Here is a 21,312-nt window from a genome sequence, read left to right as displayed (position 1 = left end):
CCTGCCTGAAAAAAACTCCATTTGACTCGTTTGTTTAGTTCTGTAACATATAGTGACATCACTTAACCCTTGCGCTGCTATTGGCTAGCGCTCCAACACATTGTGGGCGATAGGCTAAAGGGCAGGTCATCTCTAAGTCGTTGACCAATCACAACAGAGGTTAATCTAACCAATCAGAGCAGACTGGGCTCTGGTTTCAGACAGAGGGTGAAAAATAAAGACCTTATTGAACATTAATGTCACAGTGGAGGCACAAAATACAAATATGAACCTGAAAATGAGCAATATATCTCCTCTTTCAAAAGTTGATGGGTAATGAGCATCCCAGATGTATACTTATAGGGCTGGACTTTAAAAAAAAAAAAATTCTGCTGACAAAATTAACCAAATAGATTTAAATCTCTTGTGGTTATTGTTCACACTCCTTATGTTAAATAAAAGACTGTGACGGACATGCTGGCAGAGAGGAGGACAGGTGAACCTGCAGCTCTGTTTAAGCAGCGGTGACATCAGTTGGAGCTGAGAGGGAATCTGCGTGGATTGACTCAAGGCTATTTAAAAAAATAAAACCCTGAATAGACAAGACAAGCTGCCACTCTGAAGCATTGTCAACACCGTGGTGGCACACCTTGCAAACAATGGCGCATGGATGTCGACTGTATCCAGTAGTGTGTGAAGGTTAAGAGAGAGAAAAGATCCCCGGAGACGGAGGGAGGACAGATAGTATAATTAGCATCAAAAGTGGAAGAGAGGAGGAGGGGGGGAGGAGAGAGAGAGAGAGAGAGAGGGAGTCTGACAGCACAAACACAGGGGGGAGATGCAGAGGGAGGAGTAGCAATGTCTGGAGTCTGTCTACTGTGATTAATACACTGACCCAGAATATACTACATACTTTAAATGTATATAAATGCTCACTGCTCTACATCGATGAGTTCACTAGCATCAGGTATCACTCTAATAGCCTGTAAACCCAGGGATATCGAGAAGGCAAAACAACTATTTACAGTGTGGGTATTATTGTTCATTTAACCTTTTTTAGAAACTCATATTTTCCAACCTTTCCTACTTTAAGGATAATGAATAGCTTTCAACAATTGCATTTCTCAACAATTTATGGTGCCATTTCTTTCACTGCTTGTGCTAAAAACATTTGGGTAACTTCACCGCCTACCAACTCACCACCTGTACTATTTTAACCTTGTCACTTCCTTTTGGGCTGTCTTGTTTAAAATACACAAGTTCAACAAGCCATTCAGATTACACCAACGTGCAAAAATAACATTCAGAAAGTGTCTCCAATAGCATATTTTTAGTAATTGTAAAAAACCTTTTCTTCTTCCTAGGAAAATGTACACACTTGCCTATTTATCAGTAAAGTGTCAGGCCTGTTAATTTTGTATTACTAATTGTACTTAGCCCTCTGGTACCTTGCCTGTTTTGTTCTTATAATTTTTTCATTGTCTTTTTTTGGTTAACTTAACTAATTTTCTGTGATGTTTTCTAACTTTCTTGTGTGCTTCTGTCCAAAGAATGCAGGGTGATGAAAGCAACCAAATCCCAGCGTGGCTCCGTTAAGAGTCCTGGTCCGATCAGGCGCATGAAGTCTCCGACTGAATCAAGTGAGCACATTATTATCTCACCCACACTTCAACACTTCCTGTTTGAAAATACAGAAAAAACTGACCTCGCCTTGTTCTAGAAATCAAAACAAAGCGAGCTGGTGGAAAATAAAACTAGGCCATTTCTGCTGCTGTACAAATAAATCAGACGTACAAACAGCAGAGTGACGGAGAGAGGTGCTCCGTCTGTAGCTGACCTTGACCTTTGACCTTACTCTGTAGGGAGTTGTTAACATAAAGATAGACTTTTTCTCTAGGGTCAATACTATGATAAAAGATGGTTACAAATTACAATCGAGCCTGCTTCCAATGAGCACATTTTAAAGATGCCAATGAGAGAATATTCTTTCCTTATATATTTATTTAACATAATTGTTCGAATTTGGAAAAGATCAAAAGGCAGAAAAAGAGTTTAAATCCTGGTTCCTCTCTTTGTTGTCTTGTTGTGCTTGGAGTGTTTTTTTTCTGGGGGGTCCAAACAACATCAGCTTCTTTATCTCACTAAACACCCCATAAAACCCTCTAATACTTGAGAATGGGGACAGTCTTTGTTTATCGAGGGTAATCTGATGAGATTTAGAATAATGTTGTTATTGCAAATTCTGTAAACACATGAATAAAACATGATAAGTAAACAAAGACTGAGTAAACAGCTTTTAGCTGTTTGCTCGACGATCACGCATTTTTAACATTTAATAGTATCCAGGAGCCACTAGAGCCTAAGAGACACTGGGGCCTGCTCATGCTTGAATCTTTTATGTGAACAACAGCTTTTAAAAAAATATTGCTATGCCGCCTCACATTGTAAAGCTGCACCATGAGCTGGTTGCACAGATGCTGGCATGAAGTGCAGGCATGAAGAAGAAAAGCTGTTTTCTTTGACAGCTTCAACCATGAACACAGGAGACGAAAACATAGTTGAAAGTTATTGCATTCATTTTTTTCTCCTGTGAGATAAGCAGTTCAATTTATGGAACTTTTGCTCAACCTTATTAATTATCCATATTATTTTGTTGCTATTTACGATGGCCGACCAACCGAGAGATGTTGGATCTTAAAGCCTGTAAAAGTATGAGCAGTGAGACTGTTTTCCCAACACTTGGAAGACAATTATTCAATCCCCTGGAGGATAAATTCACAGTTTCTGTTTCATGCCACTTAACGTGATAAGTGAGGGGGAGCTCTGGCGTCTCGAGCACTGCAGGGTCCCTCAGTCCTTCAGCGGTCCTGAATATTTTATTGATTACTGATGGGGCTGATGGCCTTTTTAAAACAGCATATGGTTGGGCTTCACGCTGTGGAGGCAGTAAACTGTTGAGCATGACCCACCTCTGTAACACCTGAGGGGTCAGCATGGTGAGGAGGAAGGGGTCCAGTATGTGACCTGCATATGTAAACTGGCATTACTACTGATAAATCAAGTTAATGGGATTCAATCAATCAAATCTTTCCTGGTGATAGTGATGCAGGGGTCAGGGCTTTTTTTTATGACCAACCCCCACCAAAGCTGTTATGAAAGCCAGTCTGCACCTCCTGACTCAGAAGTATATATATTTAATCAACCAAAATAACCCAACCCACATTTGTGAAAGGTGTTTTGCATTAACAGATTATTGATTTGTTCACACAGATAATACTGAGAGAAATCTACCTCCATATGAGACCTAAAGGGAGACAGAGAGCTGACCCTAACCCGCACAACTCGAAAATCAAACTGCTCTATTTCCTGCTATGAATTTAAAGCCTCACATAAACAGAGGCTGCACAAAAGTGACAACGAATGATTATATTTTGTATTAATGTTTGGATCACTATTAAAAATACTGATTTATAGTCAGATTAGGGCTAACTACACTCACTGTTAGTTATATAGTTATATTCGAAGATGAAAAACTGAAAAGTACTGCAGATTTAAATGTTCCTGTTATATGAGTCTAACTTTCTTCAGCTGTTGACAACAATAATTAATAGACTTAAGGTGCAAAGGTTTTAATGAAGTGAATACATTGAAAGTGTGTTTGGCATGGATCTGGGATGAAAGCCCTCAATGAAACAAAGTAATCTCCAATCAGTCCTCGCCACAGTGGAATGAGTTTTCTTCAGAGATGAATAAATCTCTCAAATGTAGGAATCTGAAGACAAAGTGGGCAACTTTGCAGTCTACAGAGAAAAGGTTACTCTGCCTACTCTCTCTGTTTCATCTCTGAATGAAACAGCTGCACTCTCTGTTCAGTGTGTGTGGGAGAGCTGCTCATGTTTAGATATACTGATTTTAAGATTCAAACGTAATAGGACTTGTTATTTCAGGGTTTTAAACAGCTTGTAAAGTCTGCATTTGTAAATCTGGCTGAGTGGTTAAATGAAGCCTGTGGCATTAAGTTGGTTGACAAGGACGCGTTGTGTTTTGGCTCAAATGTACACTGGCCATCTGGCTCATAGTGTTCACAATTCTTTTCATCTCTTTACAGACAAAACACTCTTTTTTTTAAAAGCACTTAACACACACAACTTAGATATAAACACAAAGTTCCACACAGAGAGAATCCTAGCAACGTGGCAGGACGCAGAGCGAGTGAATAAAATGTCATCCAACAAACGGAGAGCTTGTCAGCTACCTTGAGACCTGGAGCGACAGCGTCCCGCTACACTGAAGCCAAATGAGGCCGCAGTTCAGAAGTGACTTTTCTACAGAGCAAAATAAAGAGTTCTCTTTCCAATCCACACTACTGTTTACCTCTGTTTCTCCCTCCCTCTCACCCTCTTTCCCTCTCGTCTCCCTCAGCCAACGGGACGGGCTCCAGCAGCCAGATCTCCACCCCGGTGTCCCGCAAGCATTCCCCCACCTCCCCCCCCACCAGCCCGGGCCACAACAACAAGCAGAAGGTACCCAGACTTCTCTCCCTCTCCTCACACCTCTTTGCCCTTTTTATCCAAAGTATATTTTACACAATACCATTTTGTTTTACAATTTTTATTTCTAAGCTGAGACACTAAAAGCAAATCATCGTCTTTTCATGCAATGGTCAAATTTGATTAAAGTTGATTAATTCCGTAACATATGACATCACTACGTAACACTCACACTTGTATTGGCTATCATTGTAAATGATAGGCTAAGGGGTGGGACAGCTCTAGGCGGTTGACCAATCACAACAGAGCTGGCCAGTTGAACCTTTTTGAACATTAAATCATGTAAACATCTCACAGTAGAGGCAAACAATTAAAATCTGAACCTTAAAATGAGCATTACATGTCCATGTTAAGTGTATGCCCCATATGCATGTTTAACCAATTGATTTCAGAAAATGTGTACTACAAAACATATTGTCTTAATGTAAGTGATAAACAGGCTCGTCTGTGTGTTTGCAGGATCTCTACTTGCCCTTATCTCTGGATGATGATGACTCTCTGGGCGAATCGATGTAGAGCGTCCTCCTGCCTCCTCTTCGGCCTGAAACACAGAAGTTTTTATACCTCTGATGCGTTCCACCTTCACTCACAGTGCCACCTGTTGTCTATGAGAACCAGTCTCTGTCTCTTTTAAGGCCTTAGTCCCCAGGGCTAGGACACCATTTGCTGCTTGAGAATATCACAATCCCCTTTTCAATATGTTTCCTCCACGTTGAAAGAATCAGCTCACTGATGTTCAGATGTTTGTTGCTATGTGTCACTATTTCTCAACGCGGGCACACAGTCCACTGACCAGCAGATTTCACGGGTGTAAAAATGTCACTTTGGTATCCATTTTTTTTTTTTTAAAGATTGCACTCTAACTTTTTTTATTTTGGTCACATACTCTCAAGCAGCAAATGGGTTTTTTAAAGGGTGTTACTCAACTTTTTCACTTGTATTCGTAATGTTCCTCCATGTCCTACAGTTAAAGGTGTGAAAGATAATTTTAAGAGGAAATCTGCCAAGCCAGATAAAGTCTTTCTAACCTGCTGTAAATACTGTGTATAGCTATCCATCATAAAATCTCTGCCCAATTTCCATTGCTGTGCTTCCATAACGTCACTACAATGTCCGTCTAACATTAGCTCAACATGGTACAGGGTATGGTCAAAGTAAAAGAAAAACAGCCAACAAAACGAAGTCCCACCACAGAGGGTGAGTGGGATGCAGCTCGTGACTGAAGAGCGTTATCTGAAGCCCCCTCGACTCGTATTCCCAACTGAATATATAAACCAGAGATTATGAGACCTTTTTAAAAAATGACACTTTTAAATGAATATAACAATGGAGGCCTCAAAATCTTGTCTAATTAGGGACGAGGACAAAATATTAAAAGCATCCCACATGGCCCTCAGTGAAGTCTTCGTGGGTGTGTCCTTTATTTTGACCCTCCTTATAGAGATTAGGAGAATATACCCTCTGTGTTTTAGATTTTCACAAACTGCAGTGCATGATATTAATGAATGATTAAACCTAGACTTAAAGGACCTAATGGTGCATAAAAACAACCAAAGGAAAAATATTAGGCCTTTTCTTTTTTTAAAAGCCAATACACATAAGTCTAAAAAAGTCCCCTTGTTAGGCCCGGTCATCAATGGTGGTGACGTTTTACAATAGAATATGTGAAATTCAAAGATTAATAAATGAAGTATGAAGTTCGCAGTACGATGATAATTTTTAGTCCAAGAGTTATAGAAAAGGAAAAATACCTAACTTCAATAGTTGTACAATTCTTTAAATATCCTTGAGGAAGCACACCTGGAGATGTATGCATGTTACTTTTAACGAGTCAAAATAACGTTGAGATTAAATCATAAATTAGAGTTTTATCGGGTGCTTAAAGGTAGTGGGATCCTGTTTTGCATGGCTCAGCATAGTTCTCAGATACAGGAGGGATGAAAATGTAACGGTTGTCTAAATCTATGTGGGTTTTCAATTTTTATAAAGTTTTATTAATTTATATCAAGGGTACTTTTCTAAGATTTCTTTCCAGTGTAACACTAGTACTTTTTCCAAACCTCTGTGTGAAACTTTCTATGGCCATATTTCTTATTTCTATCGTCACAACGTGCATCGTGTGTCTTACAAATCTGTCGAGAGAAAAGTTTCCTCAGATTTTTGCAGGGAATCAAGCCTGAGAATCTTTAAATTGGACGAAGCTGAAGCACAAAGCAGGGAGCTTCGATTTTATCACAGCAGCAGACACTTTACCGTCTACTTGCCAGCATTTAATGCGTGACCACAATTCATTTATTAATGTATTGAAGATTAAATGCTGCACATGTAGCATACTTTAAATTAACATCTATGCATTTGGATTAAAGAATAGTTAACAATTGTCTGTAGGAAGGACCTTTTTATACCCAAAAGCATTAAGAGAAATGAACTAAAACTGAAATTTCCATTCAGGTAATCCATAGTGATAAAGGGACTGTCTGAAATGTGTATGTCTAGAAGTGATCAGGTGCCCGTCCTCTGGAAAAACTCTGAACAGCTGTGAACTAAACATTTCTCCTGCAGGGAGTGCTTTCACGCCAGCACAATAAAACATCAGCTAATCCAACAGCAGGGCCGCCTCACTCTGCTCTCCATTTTGTACAAATAACCCATTTGTTGTCAGTCAGTTCCATATAACCTCTCCATGCTAATAATGTTCTTGTTTCCTTGATTTTTCTAAGCTTCTTACAGCGCTACAGCATAAAACATAACAGAAAATGTCGTCTTGTGTTAACCTGCCTCCACCATCTAAGGTGGACGGTGTGAACTCATCACCTACAGTGGTGCCTTTTTCTTTTTTAGATGACTGTCTTTTGATAATAAAAAAAAATAGAACAGGACATTTGGGAACTTTGTTAACCGCTGTTTGTAAAACATTTTTAAACGTCTTGAATGAGGACGCCTCCCGACACACTTTTGTTTTGTAGAGTTACAGGACACTTTATCATGGTGTAAATACGCTCCCTCCTGTTCTCTTTCATATGTATGCCTTTCTGAGGGAATGAATGACTTTTTTTTTTTTTATCTCTTGGAAATGTACAATGTCCTTTTTAGTGGTATTTTGCAATGTCACAGTGGCTTGTTTCAGTGCTTCATTCAATGTATTAACTGGTATCCTTTTGCAATTAAAAACAGTTGTATTTCACCTCTGGTCTTGAGTTATTACAATCACAGCCACATGGCCATTGCTCTCAAATCCATTGAGAGGATGTTTAAATGGTTTTGTGTTCGTGTGGAGATCACTTAATAACTATTTTCATCACCATGGAAACAGGGAATCTGTCTCCCACATTTACAGCGGTGGCCCATCATGTCAAACACAGACTGAACTGTTTACATTGTCAATTTATTCAGCATAATATTTGAAATGTATCACGCTTTGTATCAAGCCAATTCAATCTTGACATTCAAATGTGTTAACTCCCTGAAGAACAAAATATGTGGGATATCTGCAGGGTTATATTTCCTTTAGTTTGTTTTAATTGATACAAATATCATCTATGGATCAGTGGAAGTATATAACCATTGCTCCATAATTCAATCTAGATGTAAACTATTGGTAAAAACATTTAGCAGATTTAAAAATAAGCTCCATTATATCTTAACGTTGGTAGCTCATGCTTCTGTATTTACAGTCAAAATCACATACTGAGGACATTTTGACTAAATTGCTCACATAAGCACCCAATAATACGTACATCCCCACAAGTATATAATGTGAAATATAAAAGTAGTGTTCATTTATAATCATCACATTCACAAAAATGTGCCAAGTTGGAGTACAGAAGATACATTTAATTAAAAAAGTCTTACTATAGATTTCATTACAGCCCTTTTAGCAGTATAGCAGCATGTTTTTATTGTTGCATTGTGCTCTTCTCACTGCTATAATAAACACTGATCAGAGTGAGTCTGGTGCAGGGCTTTAAGTTATTTTTTAGTTGAAAGACACACATTAAACTTAAAGAAGTTCTGCCATCTACTGGCAGGAGTTAAAGCTTCACATAAATAATTTAAATTCCATTAAAGGTCCCATGTCATGGCCATTTCTACTGATCATAATTCCATTGTTGAGGTCTACTAGAATAGATTTATATTGTGCAATTTTCCAAACTCACATCGGTTTCTCATACAGCATCTCTGTGTATAGTATGTGTATTCACCGGTAGTCACTCTCTGTCCTAACCATAGGTCCTAATGGCTTGTTGGAGCTCCTGCCCCCTCCCTCCCTGTGAGCCCAGTGTGCTCTGATTGGTCGGGACATTGCGAGGCTCGCTGCTCAGTGAGCTGGCTTACTTGGTGTGGTTTCCAGGTCGGCGATACAGCGAGACAGCACGAAACTCATCGCACACACAAACACTCAAAGCTGAAGTAAAAACAATAAGTGTGGCTTGATTTTGAGTAAGAAAAAGGTTTATAAACGCTGTGAGAATGGGTCTGCGGAGAGCATTTCTCCGCGATCCCAACTCGTCTATAACCAACCAGGGAGCTCTATGCAAGTCAATGGGCATCCCTGTTAGTTGAAAATGTATGCTAAAGGTCCCCCCACTGCGTTTGATAGTGACGCCAAGGGATCCTGGTGCGTGAGGAGCTCCGCGGTTTGGTCCATTTTGGCCCCAGAACGTCTCCAACGAGGTGTTCTGGGGCAGCAGACAGGTATTTTCTGTGTTAGAGTTTTACTCGCTACAGGGTGTACTTTGAGGGTTTTTGACTCTGCAGACCGTTTGACCTGTTAATAACCAGAAAAGCATGACATGGGACCTTTAAAATTGACTTTTGACTCAGCGAAAATCCACTTGTAGATAAGCATCCTGCCAAACACAAAGAAGGGTAAACAGGAACTAAAATGTTGTTATCAGTCACTATATCTCCTGTAAATGTGCAATTAAAACACTGTAAATGTTTAACAGAAGTGATGTCGGTTTTCCTACAATCACCCATGCAAAATCACCCTTTTTTAAGAGCTTAAAAAACATCAGCAGTAAAAAAATTCTCAATAACTGCCTTTTAAAGTTTCCACTGAAGTGAGACTGCATGATGTCACAGGTCTGGCTTTTGTCTGGCTTTTTATCAGCTATAATTAAACACACATTCTTCATCTTAAGCAGCTCATCATCTTGTTTCAAATGTATTGTAGGTCTAATGAAATATGTAATATCACTCAAAACAAACAAGCATGCAATTAGACAGTGTGCCAAAAGGATCATTTATGAGACATGTTGTCATTTGATCTTCGAATGGTAAATATGGCGGGGAAAACAGTTAAATTCATGCCAATAGTAGAAGAACAGCTAAGTAGAAAGAGGATTTGATTGGTAGAAGCATAGGTCTGGAAAGGTCTTATCAATATTTGTGAATATGATTTAATCTTGGATGAATATGATAGAACATCCTGAGCATATTTGTTTAAATTGTTTACTTAACTATCTATTTTATCCTAGATAATATCCCCCTTGTTCCAAATACTTTACAATCAATCCACTTCCTTCGTGTCTGCATCCCTTTCAGATCTCAGATCATGACGACATTAAGGGTTTAAGATCATTGACCTCTCGCTTCAAGAGAAATTGTTTCATGTTCCCAAATATTGGATATCTGTCGTTCACCCTTTGTTCCTGTTCTGATATAGGTCAAACACAGTATCCATTATAAATCACACCTGCCTGCATGTCTCTTGGCTATGAGGGATTTTTTAAAAAGAGGACAGGACTAGTGTAATCTTTTTACAAGATTGTCAACGGCCTTACCTCACCTCCTCTTAGACAGTTTATTAACATACGCACAACTGCAACTAGGGTAACAAGAGGTGCAGCGAGAGGAGATTGCATTATTCCACTCAGAAAAAGTTATTTCAGTCAGTCTTCATTTTTCTGTTAAAGCTGCTCAGCAATGGAACTCAATCCCATCTCCAATCAGAGACCAGACCACATTGACTTTATTTAAATCAAAACTCAAAATATGGTAAGTGAGGAATCAGCTCTGCCAACACTGACCCAATCTTCTGCTCCTTACAACCAACTGCCTGTGTTTTAAAATGTTCTTTTGTTTTGTTTTATTTGTTTTGTTTTAATGTTCTGTATTTTAAATTGTTTTATTTAAGTATCCCAGTAATGTCTGGCATGTTTTAAATGTATTGTATTTACTTGTTTAAAATGAAATGTGTTTTNNNNGGTTGACTTTTAAAATCTGTCCAGGGACTACAGATGGAAAATAGCCTCTTAGCTAACTCTGGCACATTTACAGAAATGTTCATTAATGTGCCCTGTCCCTGTTAAAGAAATGAATAAATGAAAAAATAAATGAAAATGTTAATATGTGGGACAGATCTCAGCTGGAGCACAAGCAGAAAGCTGTCTGCTCTTTTGTAACAGCACATTTAGAAGTGTTAATCTCTGCTAATAGCCCAAATATGCTGTAATCTCCCATATCTATATATATATATCGCACACACAAACACTCATATATATATATACAACATCTCAATAAAATAAGAGTGTGATTCCTGAAGCATTAGCAGTGGGTTGGAAGTGCACAGTTTGTCCTCAGGGTGGCACCAGAGGAAGACAAATGAGGTTATCTCTGCTGGGAGAAACAAAACGCATCTGTGGGAAGGTTTATTTTTGTGTCCTCATCACTGTGACATATTTTGTATAAGTAGCTCATATTTTTTGGCCTGCTCATGGAGTGTCCAAAAGTGCACAAGTTCATCCTCAAGGGAGCATGCATGTTCTCGTTAAATGTCATAATAAAAAGCTGAAGAATACTTATATTTTTCATAAACATTTGGCCAGTAGATTACGGGGTATTTTTCTGTGAACCACAACCTGTTGAACCAACTGCCCAGAAAGACGAGATGAAGAGAAAGGGTTCAATAATAGATACCATTTCATGGATTTTCTTCTAACACATTGTCCCTTCACATGACAGCGGTGTTGTCACCAGGAACCACTCCCAATCTCATTCTCCCTGCCTGTTTGACAGAAACTGTAATCTGAATCGACTAACAAGCTACTATTCAAAATAAAAACAGTGCATGGACAAACCTTTGCTTTTATTAAGCTCAAGAGGGTCATGTATGCTCTCTAGGAAGCAGGTGTTAAAGCCAGACTGAGAATTAAGGATTTTACTTACTTGAGAAATAATAACCATATATTAAAAGTGATGTACGAGTGCCACTGGGAATAACATCATTATTAAATAAAAAAAAGACATTTAAAAAGGCATTTTGAAATGAAAACTCTTTAATACATCTGTATCTATAACACAATTAATTGAAACTGCCATTGAATGATAAAGCAGCAACAGCTGTTTCATTTGGCCACTTCCGGGCTAAATAAGTGAGGCACATTGTGAAATTGGGCTGTTAGCATGAACCTGACTTGAGGCATGATTTATAAGGTATTGATTTGACCATTTAATTATTGAAATTTTTTTTTTTATATTTAGAAATACAGGACCCAAAAGGTAGAAGAGATGTGATTGGCTGCCACTTCTTTTTTTGTTTGTTGTGAGAAACATCTCATAAGAGATACTGTCTAACTTGTTTAAAGTTAGACGTTTTCCTCTCCCCTGGGCCGTTTGCCTTTAGTGTCACCACAACACCATATTTTATTTTCCCTTTCAAAGCTGTACTTTGCAATTAACTCAATGTTGACTGTAAACGAGACAACTGTAGATTGTTAGCCTTTATTGATGGTCTTCGTTTTGAACAGTTAGGTGTCCTACACTAGACATGTTTCTTCTCCTCCCAAACATGCCTTTTCTCACAAACTTGTGATCCAGATAATTCAAGATTTTTCTTCAATTAGCTCTTCTTCCTGTCTCTTTAGCTGTTCCAAGGATTTGACATATTGCTGTTGGCTCACTGCTAAAAAAGAATTCAAGTATCAAAACTGGAGTTTTCCAGATAAGATTTGTCTCTCAGAGGGAGACAAAGTGGCTTTTGTGCTCCTTAAAAATAAAACCCAGACCGCTGAGAGCCAGTTTGTATATACAGTTCAGTTGCAGCATGAGGATAGCACATGGCTAATAAATTATGTTGGTTAAATTTGAGTTGCTTCTGGCTGGAAACAACTGGAAGATTTTATCGTGGTGGAATGTGAAGTAGGCTACATTACTTCACCCCACTACAGTTCAGAGGGAAAGAGGGTACTTTTTACTCTGCTATATTTATTTAACACATGATAAAACATGTCATACTGTATACTTATATTATATAATTCAGTACTGTACAACACATCTACCCAGAATGTTATAACACTATAATACTGTGCTAGGACCATTCTGCATATTTCACTTTTGATACTAAAAGCACATGTTGATGCTAACACTTCTCTAAAGTAAATTTTTTAAAACAATACAAGTATTGTAGCATTTTAGGACCTTAGTGTTTCTACTTTAAGTAAAGGATCTGCATACTTCTTCCACCTCTGAATCATTGTTACCAGAGACAAATGAGACCAAACAATCCCACTCCCACCTTTAATGGGAGTTTTCCCATGTAATTGTGTAAACAGGGCAGGTTTCAGCTTGTTTCACCTATGAGTGGTTGGGTTGTGGGACTGAAGGTGTAACATTTCAGTATCCCCTTGCCTCCCATACAGTATCCGCATTAGCTTAGAACCTCCTGCTGCAGAGAGGAGCCTGTCAGACCAGTTTTCAGGCAGTGTTTGTGCAGATAAACGTGTCTGGAAAAGCCCTCGAAGCCAGGAGTACACACTGGATTTGGTTTGAGAAAGGAGAAACAGATCTTAGGACAGAATAGCGGGATTGATTTGAACACATCTAAAAGGAACCTAGTAAACATAGAATACATTTGAGCCCATCACTACAAGGACAAGACAGCTACAGGTGAGTGTTACTTTTAACTTTTTAAGTACTACAAGTAAGATTTCTTGAGTCAAGTTTTACCATCCTTGTGTAGTTTGACTCCCTGTGGTTTCATGATATTGGCTATATTTAATTTATTGTGCTTTTAACCATCATTTTAATACCTTCTTATTAGAGAACTTCCCTTCCTCTTGCCTCAAAGCCTCACGCCTTTATAGGTGGTGTTTAACACATCTCTGAGGCTTTTAATGTTTTCATAATAAGTTTTTCTTTGGAAGGAATCAGTACACTCTTAACTGTGACATATTTAAACAAGGCTGCAGCCTGATAAAAACTTTTGAAATGATTATCTTTGATCTGATGTGTAAAACAATCTGATCTTTTAACAACGTCCCAACAACATACCGGCACGTGACAAAACGTCTGGAATGTGAGCTGCTGTCACCTTTACCCATATGACACAGATTAAACATAGCATTACAATAGTAGAACGAAACTTCCCCAGCGCTTAGAGCAAATAGGCTACCAAAAATAACCTGCCAGATTAGCCAGGAACTCTCAAACAGATAACGCACGCTAACAGAGACCATGTATAAACCCTTACCCAGAGCAACAATAACACTGGGTGGTGAAATAATCCATTACTGAAAAGACAAACACACTCAAGGTGTGGCTTTAACAATGCACCTGGATAAGCCCCTGCGTAGGAGGGCGGTGCAGCAGACACAGCACCTGGACACTTCCTTTTTGTGGAGCAGGAAGGAATAAGTATCACACTGCTATCTTTAAGGTACATTTTGTTGTTACATCTTCTCTTGTTTCTTTTCTTTTCAAGGTACTTTTTAAAATGTATATCTAAATCTTATGATCAAGAAATTGTTGCTGTTCCTCTTCCAAACATCAGCTCTTTCTCTGCCTGTCATATCTGTTTCATGCTCTTTCTCCTCACACGACATGTCTGTCCGAGATTGTTGTGATTCGACTTGTAAGAGGTAGATGTTTTTTTGGCGTCTTCTCGTGAACATCAAACTTCCTCACATTTTCTTTCTGCTTCCAGTTAAATAAATTCAGTACTCTTCAGTATGTTATTCCTGGCAAATATATAATATAAAGATTTATTTAAAAAAGATTTTATTGGCAGATGTCCAAATGCAGCCGGTCAGTGAGAAAGGAACAAAAAGATCAATAGTTCATAAATCATCTTTCTCCAGAGAATACAGCTGAGTTAGAGTTTCATTTTTTATGGGACAAGATCCAGCTTTAAACACAATTCATGTTTTTCTTTAGAACTTGACAGTTATTGTGCCAATGACACAACACTTTAGAGACGTTTTGAGTTTGAATTCCACCTGAAGATTTCTGTAAATGACAAACATTAGTGTTGGTGAGTGTTACGCCCCACCCTTAAAGTGGCCCTATGGGGCAAACAAAATTCCACCACTGACCCAAATAGAACACAAAAGACACCTTTAAAATCATCAAATCCAGATTTATTATAATCAAGATGTAACATGTTCAACTACACATTCTAGGATTAGAGCATAAACACAGCAGTCCCCACACCAGAGGACTCCCCCTCTTCTGCTGCTGCACTGGAGCTTTTAAGGACTTCCTTCTCCAGGTGCACGGCGTCTGAACCTCGTTACAGCAATGCAGCACACCTGGGTAGAGGAACCAAGGGGAAAAAGAAACAGGGAATACATACAGCTGTAACAGTGAGACACAGAGGAAAATAAATGTAGCTTTCCATTTGTGGACTCTTAATATAGCCTAATGTAATCACAGCTTTATTTTAAAGAACATAAATGTTTCAGGTTTTGCTATAAATGACATGGTCTCTTAAAAGCACCGTTTGCATCAGAGAATCAACATTGTGGGGTCCTGATTCACAGAAAGGCCCAAAAACCCAATAACCTTTTATATTGTGTGTCATCCCTCTGCAGCTGTGAGGCTTCAGCGTCTGCACCATGTTCTCCTCTGCTGTCCCGTACAAAAACCAGCACTACGCTGAACTGAAGAGGAACTGCATCAATGACAAGACGCTGTTTGAGGACGCAGAGTTCCCTGTTATCAATTCATCGCTGTATTTTAGGAAACCACCTCCTGGATTGGTGGAGTGGAAACGACCAGCCGTGAGTAAAATGTTATTTCTGCTAATGTTACGATAACAAGTGGCATGTATGGGTGATTGTTTTTTAAATTACTACATTGAACACACATTTTAGAGCAGAAGATTTCAATGATCATTGCACAACAACACTCACATTTACCTTTCTGCTAAAGGAGATCAGCAATGCGCCCAGCCTGTTTGTGGAGGGCATCAGCGCCCATGACCTGAACCAGGGAGTTGTGGGAAATTGTTGGTTTGTTGCTGCCTGCTCCTGCCTTGCTATGAAGCCTGATCTCTGGAAGAAGGTGAGTTCATAATGATGGTGCTTTTGTCAGGGGACTGGCATAGTTAGAGTTTGAAAGCAGGTCAAATCAGGAACACAGGAATTTACCTGAGGGGAGGGGGGGTTCATGCATGAGTAGTCTTTGGAAGCAATCCACTGTTACATATTTTTTCACTATTATTAAGTCAATTCTGGTTAATAGGATCATGTATGCTGCCAAGTCAAGTTGACAGGCAGGAGTAGTGGCACACAAGTTATTTATTAACTAAAAGTTAACAAACTAAAATAAAACCCGAAGATAACAATAGAACTAAATTAAACAAGAGACTACCAGATTTACATTACACTGTGAGGTCAACTTCACCCCCTTTCTCCAGTGAAAAGCATTGTACAGTCTCAGCCTTACGTAACTGGAACCTACCATCTACCCCGTTAAGTATAGGGGGGACTTAACTGAGCAAGCATCCATATCATACAGAATATTGATCACACAGTCAATATAATATTGTTAAGGTCCTGCTGACATGTCAATCTAACCATGGGCAACCGTCTACAACACTGAACTGCCAGAATAGGACAGCTTGTTAGTTGCTGCAAAACGATAACTTACCTATTTTTCCTACAACTTCATAGTGGCCTCAGACTCTCCCTGCTGAGAGAAATAATGAGGCACACCTGTTTGCACTTGACTTGGTTAAACTGCGAAGCTACCGAAAAAAAGTGAAGGCTACCACGTAGTTTACGCTATCATGATATCTAAGCAAGGAACACATCAGTCCCAACGTTATTAAAGCCATTTAACAACCAGTTGCTTACTAGATAAACTTGTATATTTTGATTCTGAAAAGAGCTTCAAAAGTCAATTGTCGTTAATGCATCACATTTAAATACCTTCATCACAGCAGTGTTTACAGTCGCACCCTTGGGTTTTGCTATTCTTTTTTAATGTGTGTCATTTGATTAGGGTGCCCTGCAACATTCTCTGGTCCAACTGAAAATGACTCTTTAGTCTCAGCTGTATAATATGCGACATTTGCTTTTCAGGTAATTCCTGATCACAAGGAGCAGGAGTGGGATCCCAAGCATCCGGAGAACTATGCAGGCATCTTCCACTTCCAGTTCTGGATCTTTGGAGAGTGGGTGGATGTGGTGGTGGATGACCGGCTGCCCACCATCAACAAGGAGCTGATCTACTGCCATTCCAACGACAAGAACGAGTTCTGGAGCGCCCTGCTGGAGAAGGCCTACGCCAAGTCAGTACACTTCACACTATCCCCTCTGTAGAAATATAGTAATATTCTTAGGTATTTTTATTTACATGTAGTTGATATGACTTATAATATTAAACATGATCATCCAGTTATAATGTAATAAAATGCAACTACATTCAAAATAAATCCTATTACTACTAAAAGTGACACATTTAGTAGTAATAGTTACATTATACCTATAATAAAAACATAGTTGACATGCATAACAATTGCTTCTTTCCATACATTATACAAAGAATATAAGTGTTGCATCATGTAAGAGTGTATACATCATATATGTAGTTTTATTTTACATATTTCTGTTGTCTTCTCTTCTTTATATTTTAAAAAATCCCTAATTTTATTCCATGTATGTGAGAACTACTTGGCAAAAAATACAGAATCCAGATGAGGAACAATAGAATATATCTGCAAATATGTAGAGTCCATTGTAAACTTGTTGTATTCAGCTGTATATATTTTAATATTTCTGTAACTAAAGTTGTGATTCCCCTGCTCCTCTGAGTCCAGGCTCTCTGGCTGCTATGAGTCTCTGGAGGGGGGAAACACCGGAGACGCTGTGGTGGACTTCAGTGGAGCTGTGGCTGAAGCCATCGACCTGGCAGCAGAAGAATACTATAAGGACCAGACAAAACAAGACCAGCTGTTTGAGGATCTGCTAAAGGTCTACGACCGTGGAGGAATCATAAGCTGCTCCATCAATGTGTGTGCTCCTCGTGAACATTTGCCTCTTTTTATCCTTCTTTCACAGAATCTAACCTGTTTGTTTTTCATCACCAGGCAGAACCTCATGAGATTGAATTTAAGATGTCGAACGGTCTGGTGAAAGGACACGCATACTCAGTAACTGCAGTGAAGAAAGTGCGTTTGGGTCACGGGCTGCTGGCCTACTTCAAGAATGAAACTATTTCTCTGATCCGCATGAGGAACCCCTGGGGTCAGACTGAGTGGAAAGGAGCCTGGAGTGACACGTAAGAAGTGATAGAAAGTTAATTGCTTACATTTGTTCTCCACTGTACAACTACATGAAGAGCAGGAATGTCCAAGATGTCAAACCAGCATACACTACTACGTTTAATATGGACATATATAGGGATCAGGATCAAGGCCGGACTGGGACAATAAGTCAGGAATTATACACCCAGCCAGCCGCCAGGCCACTACCAGGGTTTTTTTGTCCAATTTTGCTGGATTTATTTGTGAATATTTACAGCGTTGCTACCCATAGTGAGTGCCCTATAATCAACTACCCAATAATAAATATATGGACAGGGGTTACTATTTTTAAAAATGTGCACATGTATTTGGGAACCTATCCATGTGAACATCTGCAAACATTTTAAGTGGGGGTGGACCTCAAATCCTCTAGGGGGGTCCGGGGGCATGCCCCCCCGCTAAGATTTTGTTTGTAATTTTGGAGTGAAATGCATCAATCTATTACTACATTGAGACTAGATCTATGGAAACACCCATATGAAACATAACTGTATGCATTTAAATAATCATAACATCATAAGAACATGGCCATAACCAATAACATACCATATCCAATATAATTTTTTTTTGAAACTTATTTATTTATTTTTGGTTCATTTATAGTTGTGAGTGTGTCTGGGCTCCTGAATCAGCCTCACCTGTCTTCCTCCTCTCCCCCTGCTCCTCTTTGAGGCAGCAGTGAAGGCTAGTTTTAGCTCTTAACAAGTTTTAAAAGTTTATCTTACCTTTGTTCACCTATTTAAAAAAATTTCTTTGTACTCATGCATATTTTATTAATAAATGGTGACCAAACCGTTTGAGACCCACTGAGATAACTTAGAATAAGTTAACTATCTACACACACCCAGAGTCCTTAACCTCACCTGAGCCTCTCAGTCTGACAGGACAGTCTGACTGACTCTCCTCCACCTTGTTGTTGAAACAGCTCCTTATCTGTTAGAGCAGCTAGCTAACCAGATGCTAACAACAAAAATGCAAGTAACCGGTGCGCACGCTCGCTCGCTCGTGCCACACATACAGTACACACACCCTCCCGAGCTTGAATGACACACAGAGACCAATCGAGGGCTTCGATTTCTGATCGGTATGGAAGTGGCCATGTCGGCAGGCCACATCATGTAGACAGACAGTCACCCTTTGTGAGCCAGACCCATATTTGCGGAGAGTTGCGTTAAGAAAAAAAAATAAAATCACCAGGCCAGCAGGCCACTTAACAGGCCAGGCCATCGGGAAACCTCCCGGTCCTCCGGACTGGCCATCGGGAAGTCCGGGAGGTTTTGCCTGATCCGGACTGTTATTTGCCATATTTTTGGAAAAATAATGACAGTGTTGAACATACAGATTGTTTTAAGGGACATCAGAAGAGCCAATTAAATCATATTTCAAATCTATATCAGAATCAGAAACGGGTTTATTACCAGGTAGGTTCACACGTACGAGGAATTTGACTAGGTGTCGTGGTGCATAGGCTACATAAAAAAATTAATTAAAAAATATATATAAAACAGAACACATAGCGAACTATATTAAGAACACTGTAATATAAATATAGGAGGATAGAAATAAAAATAAGCAGTAATTTACATTGAAATAGAATGCAATAAAATATAGAATATAAAAAATATATATGTGCAGTAAGCAATATTGTCAACATTGGGTGAATTAATGTAATGCATAGAGTCTGCGTTGTGGCTGGTTGCAACCCTATATCTGACCTGTGGTAATTCTTTTAAAATATAATCTTCTTATGGCCACATTTTACAAATCAAAATGTGGGTGTTGTCTGGAGTTTAACTCTAAAACAATTTATCTCTACTAGTAATTTATGAGTGCATTAATTTGTTTTGTTCTTGTTGGTTTGTCAGCTCTGAGGAATGGTCGAAGGTTGGTGATATGGAAAGGGGAAACCTCGGCATCACCGTAGCGGACGATGGGGAGTTCTGGTGAGCGATTTAAGCTCTTCTGAATCTTAACAGTTGACCTCTTCTTTCAGATTGTATTAATGCATTTTGTGCTCTCGTCCACAGGATGTCATTTGCAGACTGGTGCAAGTTATTCACTAATGCAGATGTTTGCCGTGTTATCAATACTGCCCTGATCAGTGTCAACAAGACGTGGAATGAGGTTGTGCACTTTGGGAGTTGGACCAAAAATGCAGAGCCGCTTTTGAACCGCTGCGGGGGCTGTGCCAACCACAAGCCCACCTTCCTGCAGAACCCACAGGTACACTCTCCTCACATCACCTGTGTTCAGGCACATGTAAACTTATATAAACACACATTTATGGATCTATTTTCACACGTTTTCTTTTTCTTTTTTACAGTTCTTGTTTGATGTTACAAAGGAGTCCGATGAGGTCCTGATCTCCTTGCAACAAAAAGACATGAAGATCCACAGACGATTTGGTCATGGAGAAAACATTACCATTGGCTTTAGTGTCATCAAGGTAAAATATTGTGTTCACCAAATTGTATTGATCTAATGAACTGTTGATAACTGCACATTACATTATACAGCAGGGGTTTATAACAGTAAAGATTCAAAGGGTTTGTGAAATGTTGCACAAAGATCATGGCAAGACTCACCAGACATGAGTCAATTACAGAGGAAACGGGGTTCATGTGGGATCAAACGTTACTCAAGGGTCAGTTTATTTGTGGGAAAACAGGATCATTTCATCACATCTTGGCTTTCCTTTTGGTCTAAGAATCTTGGCTGTGTTCTGACTCTTCTACTCATCTGTTGAGCAAACATTGAACAGTTGTTTGGAAATTTTAATGACAGGCAGACATTACTCCATATCAGAACCAAGATAGACCATTTCAACAACAGGCTAAATCATACAGGATTAAACATGACGAATGCACATACTTTACTTGATTGTTTCAAGCTGAACGGCAAAGTGGAAACAAACACATTAGTGACAATTTCTCCCCAACTCCTAGTAAGCTGCAAAGAGTTCAGTCGGCTGTTCTCTTGTATAGGACATGATAAAAGTCTCATGCCTTATTAGAGGTATATAATAGATCTATTTCGAACTGGAAGGCTTTTTTAAAGACAAATTAACCTCACTATTGTGATTCAATATAGGTCATAATTAACTGCAATGTCAAAGCAGTCCAGCTGCTTTAAACCTGACTTCACGTTTCCTGTAATGAGATATTAAAGGTGGGGTAGGTACGTTTGAGAAACCGGCTCGAGATACACCTTTTTGTTATATTCCATGGAATATAACAACAAGTGTATCTCGAGCTG

General features: G+C 39.1%; 2 protein-coding genes and 1 long non-coding RNA gene across 3 annotated transcripts in view; 2 read left to right on the top strand and 1 right to left on the bottom strand.

The window, feature by feature from the left end:
- The window catches only part of LOC104962333 (neuronal migration protein doublecortin), a 24,579-nt gene extending 16,866 nt beyond the window's left edge, over nt 1-7,713 (top strand). The window contains exons 5-7 of the mRNA XM_010790764.1: nt 1,530-1,619; nt 4,402-4,502; nt 4,989-7,713. Coding sequence (XP_010789066.1) covers nt 1,530-1,619; nt 4,402-4,502; nt 4,989-5,045 — 248 coding nt within the window. The 3' untranslated portion in view covers nt 5,046-7,713. The remainder of the gene's footprint in view (nt 1-1,529; nt 1,620-4,401; nt 4,503-4,988) is intronic.
- A 6,854-nt stretch (nt 7,714-14,567) lies between these two features.
- LOC104962331 (uncharacterized) lies at nt 14,568-15,772 on the bottom strand. The gene is made up of 3 exons (XR_800193.1): nt 15,668-15,772; nt 15,312-15,500; nt 14,568-15,058 (listed from the first exon to the last, which is right to left on the bottom strand). It is a non-coding gene; the product is annotated as an uncharacterized lncRNA (long non-coding RNA).
- LOC104962332 (calpain-5) overlaps nt 15,347-21,312 on the top strand; it is a 10,153-nt gene continuing 4,187 nt past the window's right edge. The window contains exons 1-8 of the mRNA XM_010790763.1: nt 15,347-15,529; nt 15,681-15,812; nt 16,835-17,043; nt 17,572-17,764; nt 17,842-18,032; nt 19,923-20,000; nt 20,085-20,280; nt 20,381-20,503. Coding sequence (XP_010789065.1) covers nt 15,365-15,529; nt 15,681-15,812; nt 16,835-17,043; nt 17,572-17,764; nt 17,842-18,032; nt 19,923-20,000; nt 20,085-20,280; nt 20,381-20,503 — 1,287 coding nt within the window. The 5' untranslated portion in view covers nt 15,347-15,364. The remainder of the gene's footprint in view (nt 15,530-15,680; nt 15,813-16,834; nt 17,044-17,571; nt 17,765-17,841; nt 18,033-19,922; nt 20,001-20,084; nt 20,281-20,380; nt 20,504-21,312) is intronic.

Source organism: Notothenia coriiceps, unplaced genomic scaffold, assembly GCF_000735185.1.
Source record: "Notothenia coriiceps isolate Sejong01 unplaced genomic scaffold, NC01 NC01_scaffold00034559, whole genome shotgun sequence".
NCBI lineage: Eukaryota > Metazoa > Chordata > Actinopteri > Perciformes > Nototheniidae > Notothenia > Notothenia coriiceps.
Note: the sequence above shows the minus strand (reverse complement) of the source record. Positions and strands in the feature narration are given on the sequence as shown.